Source organism: Ostrinia nubilalis, chromosome Z (assembly GCF_963855985.1).
Source record: "Ostrinia nubilalis chromosome Z, ilOstNubi1.1, whole genome shotgun sequence".
In the NCBI taxonomy this organism is placed as follows: domain Eukaryota; kingdom Metazoa; phylum Arthropoda; class Insecta; order Lepidoptera; family Crambidae; genus Ostrinia; species Ostrinia nubilalis.
In genome coordinates this window covers 1739387-1751677 of record NC_087119.1, presented here as the reverse complement: position 1 = coordinate 1751677, position 12291 = coordinate 1739387, and the positions used below count along the sequence as shown (strand labels likewise).

General features: G+C 39.4%; 1 protein-coding gene across 1 annotated transcript; it reads left to right on the top strand.

Moving 5' to 3' along the window:
* Positions 1 to 961: 961 nt before the first annotated feature.
* On the top strand, positions 962 to 10443 carry LOC135087115 (uncharacterized). Its single transcript, XM_063981953.1, has 4 exons — positions 962 to 1030; positions 5669 to 5764; positions 6909 to 6977; positions 10015 to 10443. Exons 2-4 carry the CDS (start codon positions 5711 to 5713, stop codon positions 10207 to 10209), a joined length of 318 nt encoding a protein of 105 aa, XP_063838023.1. The 5' UTR covers positions 962 to 1030; positions 5669 to 5710; the 3' UTR covers positions 10210 to 10443.
* The last annotated feature ends 1848 nt before the right edge of the window (positions 10444 to 12291 follow it).

Below are 12291 nucleotides of genomic sequence, written 5' to 3'. Positions count from 1 at the left end.
TTAGAAATAATCGGGTGAGATCACTTATCGTTTCCGCCCTGTATATCTATGGTTGTTACGGTCGCAGCCGCGTGCGTCGCGCTGGTGGCGCGAGGGCGAGGGCGCGGGCGCGGCGGCGGGCTGGCGGCGCGACTGCGTGCGCTGGGCCTTCCGTCTGGCTGACATCTCCGCGCTGGCCGGCTTCGAGGTGCTGCTGGACGGCGCGCCGCTGCAGCTGCTGTTCACGCACAAGGTACAACTAGCGTCTAGTGCAGTTGCAGCAGGAGCTACAGCAGACATCGCCGCGCTGGCCGGCTTCGAGGTGCTGCTGGACGGCGCGCCGCTGCAGCTGCTGTTCACGCACAAGGTACAACTAGCGCCTCGTGCAGTTGCAGCAGGAGCTACAGCAGACATCTCCGCGCTGGCCGGCTTCGAGGTGCTGCTGGACGGCGCGCCGCTGCAGCTGCTGTTCACGCACAAGGTACAACTAGCGTCTAGTGCAGTTGCAGCAGGAGCTACAGCAGACATCGCCGCGCTGGCCGGCTTCGAGGTGCTGCTGGACGGCGCGCCGCTGCAGCTGCTGTTCACGCACAAGGTACAACTAGCGCCTCGTGCAGTTGCAGCAGGAGCTACAGCAGACATCTCCGCGCTGGCCGGCTTCGAGGTGCTGCTGGACGGCGCGCCGCTGCAGCTGCTGTTCACGCACAAGGTACAACTAGCGTCTAGTGCAGTTGCAGCAGGAGCTACAGCAGACATCGCCGCGCTGGCCGGCTTCGAGGTGCTGCTGGACGGCGCGCCGCTGCAGCTGCTGTTCACGCACAAGGTACAACTAGCGCCTCGTGCAGTTGCAGCAGGAGCTACAGCAGACATCTCCGCGCTGGCCGGCTTCGAGGTGCTGCTGGACGGCGCGCCGCTGCAGCTGCTGTTCACGCACAAGGTACAACTAGCGCCTCGTGCAGTTGCAGCAGGAGCTACAGCAGACATCGCCGCGCTGGCCGGCTTCGAGGTGCTGCTGGACGGCGCGCCGCTGCAGCTGCTGTTCACGCACAAGGTACAACTAGCGCCTCGTGCAGTTGCAGCAGGAGCTACAGCAGACATCACCGCGCTGGCCGGCTTCGAGGCTTCTGTTCACGCACAAGGTAATTAGTTTTAGTGGGTAGGCCCCGCCCTTTTGACGGGGAGAGTCCCATACCGATGGCTCCTACGTATACTGGCGTAAGTGAAAAAAGTAAATTTTACAGGAGAGCCATTTTAGTGGCCAGAACCATATTTTTGGGTCATATCTTCTGACCTACTAAAACGAATTTAATGAAATTTCACATTTAGCCTTAAGGCTTGGTATTTCTGCTAAAGTAGGTATTTCGCGCTGTCAAAATCTGCGCGCGCAATACTTCGCCGAAGACAGCGCGCCAAAGAGCTCTCGCGGCTACACAGTATAGAAATACGCAGTTTAGAAATACGCAGTTGGTTAGGTTAGGTTGACTTCCTTCCGTTCAAGCGTCACACTCACAGCACTTTCTAATACAAATCATATCCAAGTGATACAAATTAAAACAACTTTCAAAATTTTTGGGAATATAAAATATTTTAGAATCGAATAAATATAGAATATAACTGCCAAAGTAAACACGGTTCAAAGAGGCGTGGCGTCACCCGTCCTTCCAGAAGTTCCGCGCCGGCTAAAAGAATTTCAAGATTACGTCACCCGACCTATCGGTAGATCCTCGGGAGCTTGAGCGATTGGAAAAACATTTTATGATCAGTTACTCGTAGTAGCGATTATTTAGAGCTTGGATAATAAATTATAGTTGTTGCAATTCACAAAGCTTTGCATGTGGTTAATTACATTAATCAGTACACGCATCAATTTTGTTCAGTCTTTTTGTTTATTATTAACTAGCTTTCCGCCCGCGGCTTCGCCCGCGTGGAATTTTGTCTGTCACAGAAAAACTTTATCGCGCGCGTCCCTGTTTCAAAAACCGGGATAAAAACTATCCTATGTTCTTTCCCGGGACTCAAACTATCTCTATGCCAAATTTCATCAAAATCGGTTGCGAGGTTTAAGCGGGAAAGCGTAACAGACAGACAGACAAACAGAGTTACTTTCGCATTTATAATATTATAGTTGGGATAAAAATATCATACTAAAATTGCATACATATTTGTTTGTATTGGTCTGGGTGTTTTCTTTCCATAATTTATGTATAACTTATGTACGGGGCATATATATATCGAAAATCACTATGAGCAATAAGCATCACACACGGTTACCTGGAGTGCATTACCGCAGCAAAATTTTTATAAATGTTGTGCTTTAGAGAGTCGAGAGTATAGCAGATAATTAGTCCATCGTGAGCAGAAATTTGTCCACTAATAGCAAAATTCGTTCAAATTATAGTTTTAAAGTTATTAGGAAAAAACAGATTTTGCTGGGGTAACGTTTCAAACATTACCCTGGCAAAATTTTTTTTTGAAAGTCGTTCTATCCCGGTACCAAATACATGGATAGATAGCTCTTGTTGCGTAGTAATTTGTCAAATTTGTTTGTGTTCTGGTTCTCAAGTTATTTAGAATTTTGCTGGGGTAATGTTTTGTGATGTCCCAGATCTCGTAAATGGCTCAACGCAGAAGTTTGAAAGAAAAATACCAATGATAGACCTTGAATGTCCAAATTAGTTCAAACATTAGTCATTGATTTGAATGATAAACACCAGTGTAATTAAAAGATTTCGAAAATCAGATAAAACGGATTTGTGAGTAAACCAGTACTCTTACAATCGAATAAAAAGGTGTAGCATGTACCCTTGGTACACCTTTATAACCACATTAAATATAAATGATGTGGCTTTGCGCAAAAGAGAGATTTCAAGAAATCTAATTTATTTTAACAGTCTTACTTTCGTGGCCGAATACGCGATTCCCTTATAACAAGGGATCATGGCATACAATGGACAAATTAAAATGTTCCTTGAATAAGCTATCCTGTTAATTTCAGCTTTATATTACGACTTATAAGAAAGTTATCGAACTGCAAAAAAATATCAGGAATTTTTCTGTAAGCCGACTAAATTATAAAGGTTACAAAAAAGCGACCGTTCCATACATAAGGCTTGCCATCATTAATGATATCGAGGTTTCGTCAGTACAGTTGCGAACAAAGGTGTTTGTGTAGTGTAGTTGAGTTGAGAGGTCAGATTATTGAAATAATAAAACGAACATTTTATTTTTTAAATACATTTTAAAAATAATTTACATTACAGATAACAATGAGAGGATGACATTGCAAGGTGGTGCCAGTCCAGTCTTAAATCCGTTGATATACCTATGCTGCATATGCCATGTTTTTGGCTAGAAGATTCTTCTATCTTGCAGCTTAGACCTTTAGCTACAGACCTTAGACAGTATTTTTGTGAAAATTCTTACGCATGGTGGAGGAAGGGACGCTCTAGACACTCAAGTCTACAAGGAGTCACATGAACTCCAGTTTTAAATCCGTTGACATCTGCTGCATCTGCCATGTTTTTTGCTAGAAGATTCTTCTATCTTGCAGCTTAGACCTTTAGCTACAGACCTTAGACAGTATTTTTGAAACATTCTTACGCATGGTGGAGGAAGGGACGCTCTAGAGACTCAAGTCTACAAGGAGTCATATGAACTCCAGTTTTAAATCCGTTGACATCTGCTGCATCTGCCATCTTTTTGGCTAGAAGATTCTTCTATCTTACAGCTTAGACCTTTAGCTACAGACCTTAGACAGTATTTTTTATTATTTATTTATGTCAGTGTGCTCTTTTAAAGAGTGTAAGACGATTGTATGTAGGTACTATTAAAATGTAATTTTAACTCATTGGTTTTGTCTCATATTTGAGGAATGTACTATGTATCATGAGTAGAGTCTTCGTTTAAAAGGATGCGAACGATTTAAATTTCAATAGGTAGACAAAATTGATAATTTTTCATTATCAAAAATTTAAGCTTTATCCAGTAACACTGATATTATTATACTGTGACTCATCAAAGTCATCATTGTCAAAAATATTGACAAATCGCGAACTGTCACGGCCAAAAAACTGACACGCGTCCGTCCTCCGTAAGCGCCACCGCGCGACTGATTGAGATTGTCCAAGCCGTCATGGACGATTTTTTCCACATTTTTTAACATAGTAACTAAATAAGACGCAATATAAAAATTTCATCCGTTAAAAGCCCTCAAGTTATTTCTGAACTTTAGTTTAGTAAAAGATTTAGAATCTCAAATCGCTTATTTTAAAAATAAAACCATAAATAGAAAACGAATAGAGGTAACTTTGGGAATTTATTCTATCGAGTCAACTTCATCAAATCGTGTTTCCATCCGTTAATAGCCCTAGAAAATATCCTCAACTATGCCCAATGAAAATCTTAGCCTTTAATTTTACTGTTTAGTACCTCAAAAATGAAAAATGAAAACCTCATTTTCGCCATTTTCTCTGCTACCTGGCCTTAACATGTAATGCTTTTGCTACTGCTGTTATCAATTTTTATATTTTTCTTATATATTTTGAGATTTTACGCTTTGCCCTTTTACGTCGTCATATTTCTATAATTTCATGTATATTTTTCAACGTAAAGAGACTTAAATGACAACGTAAATATAATATTTTAAGCGATTACTCTCATTATTTATGCATGTAATTACTTTAATTGTTATCATGTGCTATATCAATAATAAATCAGTAAGAAAAAGTTGTTTAATGTATCGTTATTACGTTTAACGCAAATACGCCCATATTCTGTGCTCGAGATTTAGTTAGGCCTTTTAACATAATGTGTCATATTTTTAAAAATTATAAATAATTTGAAAAAATCGAACTGCCTAAGGCGGGAATTGAACCCACGATGCCTTAGGCAGTTCCATTTTTTTAAGTTATTTATAATTTTCAAATTAGTTTGAGATGCGACTCTTAACGCTAAAAATTAAATAACTTTATAATGTGTCATAATTTATAAATAAAACAATTTGCTAAATATTTTCATGGCTTTATTTAAGATTTGGATTATAAAAAATATATATTTATGTAAGCAACTACTCGTATAGATTGACGAATCGTATGATTGGGCTTTATACGTGGCGTAGTTTTGCACATACGCCTATTTGCCTGAAATTTTATTTTGTATCTAATGGAAAAAAATTTTTTTTTCTTACTGACGTTATAGATTAGAGCAAAATGAAATCATTGCTTAAATAATTGGAAAAAGGCGTAAGCGGCAGTTTCGCCTTTATACGTAGGAGCCATCGATACGTCTTTTGTAGTTGCAATGGATGCTATTTTACATCAAAAATAAATCGCAGTAGAGAGTCCATTAGGCGAACGTGAAAAGAATACGACAACAATGACTCATAGGTTAACCACTGTATGGACAGCGGCATGTCATCAAGGTGAAAGTTTTTTCTCTACTTTTCAACTCAATGCGTCCAGCTTCAACCAGCCGTAACTAATAAACGTAACGTAAGTCAGCGTCTTTATGTCCATTTTGCCTTTGTCCATAATCTGGACCCAAGGATTTCCACAATTACCGTCTTACGCTGTCTACTTTAAAGTTCTTCCCGCAATCGTCTTTAGTTACATGTGTGATTTTAGTGTCATTTTAAAACTCGTTATTTTGCCATAAAACGAATGTTTATGTAACCCTTATCGATCATTTGCAGTTCCTCGTGGTGGCTGATCCAGAAACGGAGAAAATAGTCGAAATGATTGACTTTAGGTTCTGCACGGTCGGCCCGTACCAGGGACCTATTATTGAGGTAAGTGACAAACAAAACGATTTGAACGCAGTAACCAGTCGGAATGACAAATTATTGGCTGCAAATGTATGACTCATGTATGTTTATGTAGAAATATAGTGCATTACGTATTTAGATTGACGGCCGTACGTAAGCCCGTGATACTAATGATTTTCTATTGACCTAAGGGCAAGTGTCAATGCATGTATATGTCACGGTTAATGTGATAAATTGAAAATTATGAATAATAACCGGTTATTATGAATAATTACCGACAGTCGCGGTAAAAGTGATAAATTAATAACATTTAACAGTGATTATTTAATCATTCAACCTTAGTACTAACAAATATCATAAAAGAGAACAACATCTTATGTACGTGCTCTTGTACAGCCAAAATTTTTGAACGTTTTAATATCATATATTAATATAATTTGGCATAATGAGTTTGGAATGTTTCTTGCATAATATTACTTTTCCATGATGCCCATAACATAATGTTTTGATTTAAAGTGAAAAATAGGTTTAGGTGCGGCGGGGGTGGCCCTTGGGCCACCCCTAAGCCGCCTATTTAGTTTTATACACACATAAATGATCTCATATTAATCACATTTACCAAATCATGCGGTAATTATTCATAATAACCGGCGATTATTCATAATTTTCACATTTATCACTTTGACCGTAACATATACGTGCGGAAGTAAGAATGATATATGATAAGCATTACTGCCATGCGATTCTTATTGTGTGTGTTTATATTTAATTGCCAATGTATATGTTGGATAAGGACCCGTATAGATAATGATATGACGATAATGTCTTTTCCATACCTTTTTGGAGTCCTATTATGAGATCGAAAACACACAGGTCCAAATAGGTATGTACTGTTTTTAGGCACTGAACAAATATAATTATGCTTACATACATAAATGGTTTACTGTGCCCTCTGACCTCTGACTGCGTCAATCAGCGTCAGGGAAAACAACTTCATTGAGCAGTAAACTTCGACCGCGCGCTTGCAATCTTGCATCACGAGACTTCCACTTAATTTACAGAAAACATGCTGTTTTGTCAAATAATTTTCATGACATGTCAAATCCTTTCTTTTTAAAAATTTTTCGTTCTTACTGTTTAGTTCTGACTTGGTGACGTGTTGTTTTAGCTTTGCGTGACACAGAGACGGGTGTCCAAAATGACGGAGTCACGGGTGGACGAAGATGATGAATATCAGGTAAATGTTTAGCTATGTAATATTAACTAGCTGTAGACTTGTCCATGTGGATTATGGTCTGGTGTAGAAAGTCTTTATTTCGAAAATGCGGTTGTAGAATCTAGAAATAGATAATTAATTCCAGATAAAACCTATAAGGTAAACACTTTTTATTATTTTTTAAAAGAAATAGAACTGCATTCAAAGATATTCAAAAATTTGCTTGCCGCACCCGGGAATCCAACCAGTTAAAATTTGTAAAAAAAAAATACACCTTGTATCGATCGTTAGGGTCACGGTTAGGGTTAAGTATAAGGGTGAAATCTCTCTAACAAACTTGATAAATCAAATGAAAGGAAAATCATGAAATCTTACATTACACTGGTCAACAAAAAAAATAAAATTGTTTGTTTCCTGTGATTTTTTTTCTGTTTCTATCTCGAATTGACGCATATTTTTTAAATATGGCAACAGTTTTTCTCTAACAGCTTTTGTTTTTAAGTTATAGCTCTCTACCCTTATTTAATATTTTTACTTAAATTTTTGATTTAATTGGACAAAAAAATATATTTTATTGGTGTTTTCGATATTGCTTCGTTATGAAGATGTTGTGTGCTTAATCCAGATGGCTTCTGCTGTGTTTGTGGTAAATATAATATTTAAAAAATATCGAAAACCTCTATCGGACTTGATGAAAACTGCGTAACATCGACACTTTCATATAAATATTTGAAATTAAGTAATCAAGACCACAAATGGATCATTTGTGTTCTGAGAATAGGTAACATCTTTTAGGCCAACAAGGGGGCTACACAAAATTCCCGTCCCATGTGTCTCTGGAATAGTCGTAACAAACAATAGCATCGGTTACAAAAAAAATGACCAGTGCGGCTTCCCGAACACACAACTTTTAGATCTTCAGCTAAAGTTGATACAAACAATTTTATAAACGTTTCTTTAGTTAGCCAAGACCGTATCACCGTACTTCCACCACTTTATATTAAGCTCGGCATCTTGAAACATTTTGTGAAGGCGCTTGACAAAAGTGACGAATGTTTTAAGTTTCTTTCACGCAGTTTTTCAGGATTAAGCACAGAAAACTTAAAAGCTGGTAATTTTTGATGGGACTCACATTAGGCAACTGGTGAATGATCGTAATTTTAAGAAATCAATGAGTGAAGTCCAGTCCTAAGCTTAAAATGTTTTTTTTTTTGTTATAAGTAATTTCCTAAGCAAAAAGAGATTGTTGAGCGCATGTTATCCAACTTGCAAGAGCTAGGGTGCAACATGGGCATAAAAATACACTTCATGTATTCGCATTAACATCGATTTCCACAAAATGTGGGTGATTTTAGTGAGGAGCAGGATAAAAGTTTTCATTGGAATTTTCTGACAGTGGGAGAAGGTTATCAGGGGCGTGGTGCTCATATATGAATGGCAGACCATTGCTGGAGTTTGCAACGAGATCTACTTAAACTTGCCTATTCAAGGAAATCTTAAAAAAGATCATTTGCTAGTGTTCAATAGAAATTTTATTAGCACAATGTATAATTTTTCGTAATTTTTTGTCAAAATAATAAAACTCTATATTTTAAAAAGTAAAGCTGTTGGCGATCTCCCAGTATTTTTTTCATAATGAGGGCCATAGAAATACCCAATAACAGAAAAAAAATCAAAGGAAAAAAAACATGTGTTGACCAGTGTTATTTATAGAAAATTTTATGGTGTGTTGGTGAATTATCGATATAAATTCGGAAATCTTTGAATGCAGTTCCGTTTCTTTTCAAAAATAAACAAATGTTTTCTTTGAGTAAAATTTTCTATCTACAGTATTAAGAGTACTTTTCCTCCAGGTGGCATTACAAAATCCTGTAAACATAAGTTCGTGATAATATATTTCTGTTTGATCTCGCATCTCGCAAATCAATGAGTGAAGTCCAGTCCTAAGCTTAAAATGTTTTTTTTTTTGTTATAAGTAATTTCCTAAGCAAAAAGAGATTGTTGAGCGCATGTTATCCAACTTGCAAGAGCTAGGGTGCAACATGGGCATAAAAATACACTTCATGTATTCGCATTAACATCGATTTCCACAAAATGTGGGTGATTTTAGTGAGGAGCAGGATAAAAGTTTTCATTGGAATTTTCTGACAGTGGGAGAAGGTTATCAGGGGCGTGGTGCTCATATATGAATGGCAGACCATTGCTGGAGTTTGCAACGAGATCTACTTAAACTTGCCTATTCAAGGAAATCTTAAAAAAGATCATTTGCTAGTGTTCAATAGAAATTTTATTAGCACAATGTATAATTTTTCGTAATTTTTTGTCAAAATAATAAAACTCTATATTTTAAAAAGTAAAGCTGTTGGCGATCTCCCAGTATTTTTTTCATAATGAGGGCCATAGAAATACCCAATAACAGAAAAAAAATCAAAGGAAAAAAAACATGTGTTGACCAGTGTTATTTATAGAAAATTTTATGGTGTGTTGGTGAATTATCGATATAAATTCGGAAATCTTTGAATGCAGTTCCGTTTCTTTTCAAAAATAAACAAATGTTTTCTTTGAGTAAAATTTTCTATCTACAGTATTAAGAGTACTTTTCCTCCAGGTGGCATTACAAAATCCTGTAAACATAAGTTCGTGATAATATATTTCTGTTTGATCTCGCATGTCGCACGCACAAATACAGTCCACGTCATCTCGTTCACAACATTTTTTGGTTATATTGGTCATTTGGTCGGCCGTTTGGTGTAGTGGTTCGAAACGGACTACTATTCCGGAGGTAGCGGGTTCGATTCCCGCACAGTACAAACATTTGTGTGCATGAAAATATTTGTTTGTATTGGACTGGGTGTTTTCTATGTATAATAAGTAGGTATGTATTTACAAAAAAAAAAGTATTTAAGTATGTTTATATCCGTTGTCTAGTACCCATAGTACAAGCTTTGCTTAGTTTGGGACTAGAAGCGCAGTGTAAAATGTCTAAGGATATTTATTATTTATTATTTTATTATTATTATTTATATGAGACCAAAGTCTAACATCGTAAAATCCGCAGCTGAGCGCGGCGGCCATGGCGCGCGTGGCTCGCTACACGGGCGCGGAGGCAGGCACGGGCGGCGGAAGCGGCGCCGGCGCCGGCGAGGCTCGCGTACTATCGCTACTACCGCCGCCCGGCCGCTCGCTGGCGCTGCACGCGGCGCTGCTGGCCGCCTGCCGCCACAACAGCGGCCACCACTTCCCGCTGTTATGAGACCCGCTGCGGCTCGAGCTGCGCTACTACGTGCACTCGCGCCGCTACTGCCCCACCTGCGAGCTCGTCGACGCGCCGCACACGCTGCGGGAACAGCTCTGTCCGCTGCTCAAGATCAAGACGGACGCGCCCGCACACTAGCGCCACAATACTACAACTTCACACTAGCGCCAACACAATATCCCAACTTCACACTAGCGCCACACAATATCCCAACTTCACACTAGCGCCACAGAATAATAATAAGTACTACGTACAGAAGTTTTACTTCGCGAAGGTATTTAAAAAAATGTATGCTCAATGTCATTAACAATATGGTGTAATTTAGCTTGTCTCAAGAGTCAAGCAAGTTTGTCAGAAGTTTTGTTGACAATCGTCAGTGATCGGTACTGCGCCGAAGCTATAGGGCTGACTTCGGTAAAATGATGTGACGTGAGGTGCCAATCTGCAGAAAATGGCGGAGGAAATACATGACTTAGCATGAATTATCATGAATAATATTAACTACTTATTTACCTCTCAGTGTCTTCAGGCAACTTAAAAAAAGTACATTCTGTGTTTTTATTATTATTTAGGCAGTTAAATACTGCACAGTATTTAGTACACCATTTTCTTTATTTTTTTCCATCATACACAAGAATACGCGTGCGTGAGTCAATGTTCGCTCGTATGTGAGGCCTTGTCGAATAGTACTCTTGTAGGGGGCAATCGTGCGTGTTTTGTTTTCGATGTAAACTCGCGGAGATGAACAGGCCTGCTAGCGCCAACACAATACTAAAACTTCACACTAGCGCCAACAATACTACAACTTCACACTAGCGCCACAATACTACAACTTCACACTAGCGCCAACAATACTACAACTTCACACTAGCGCCAACAATACTACAACTTCACACTAGCGCCACACAATACTACAACTTCACACTAGCGCCAACACAATACTACAACTTCACACTAGCGCCAACACAATACTACAACTTCACACTAGCGCCACACAATATCCCAACTTCACACTAGCGCCAACACAATACTACAACTTCACACTAGCGCCAACACAATACTACAACTTCACACTAGCGCCACACAATATCCCAACTTCACACTAGCGCCAACACAATACTACAACTTCACACTAGCGCCAACAATACTACAACTTCACACTAGCGCCAACAATACTACAACTTCACACTAGCGCCAACACAATACTACAACTTCACACTAGCGCCACACAATATCCCAACTTCACACTAGCGCCAACAATACTACAACTTCACACTAGCGCCACACAATATCCCAACTTCACACTAGCGCCACACAATATCCCAACTTCACACTAGCGCCACACAATATCCCAACTTCACACTAGCGCCACACAATACTACAACTTCACACTAGCGCCAACACAATACTACAACTTCACACTAGCGCCAACACAATACTACAACTTCACACTAGCGCCAACACAATACTACAACTTCACACTAGCGCCAACACAATACTACAACTTCACACTAGCGCCAACACAATACTACAACTTCAAACTAGCGCCAACACAATACTACAACTTCACACTAGCGCCAACAATACTACAACTTCACACTAGCGCCAACACAATACTACAACTTCACACTAGCGCCACACAATATCCCAACTTCACACTAGCGCCAACACAATACTACAACTTCACACTAGCGCCAACACAATACTACAACTTCACACTAGCGCCAACACAATACTACAACTTCACACTAGCGCCAACACAATATCCCAACTTCACACTAGCGCCAACACAATACTACAACTTCACACTAGCGCCAACACAATACTACAACTTCACACTAGCGCCAACACAATACTACAACTTCACACTAGCGCCAACACAATACTACAACTTCACACTAGCGCCACACAATATCCCAACATCACACTAGCGCCACTATACAATACTCTGACTTGACAGCGCCCGAATAGAGTATTTGACACCACCCATCAATAGGGATGTTTCCTGGGTAAAAAAGCAAGAGTTTTAATTAGTCCGTCAGTTAGCTTATCATAAAATACTCGACACGTATTTTTCAA

Bases quoted from the DNA above. Each gene is read 5' to 3' on its own strand.
- LOC135087115 (XM_063981953.1), top strand. From the start codon at position 5,711: ATGATTGACTTTAGGTTCTGCACGGTCGGCCCGTACCAGGGACCTATT. The intron at 5,765-6,908 runs GTAAGTGACAAA...GTGTTGTTTTAG, and splicing joins ACCAGGGACCTATTATTGAG to CTTTGCGTGACACAGAGACG. The intron at 6,978-10,014 runs GTAAATGTTTAG...TAAAATCCGCAG, and splicing joins ACGAAGATGATGAATATCAG to CTGAGCGCGGCGGCCATGGC.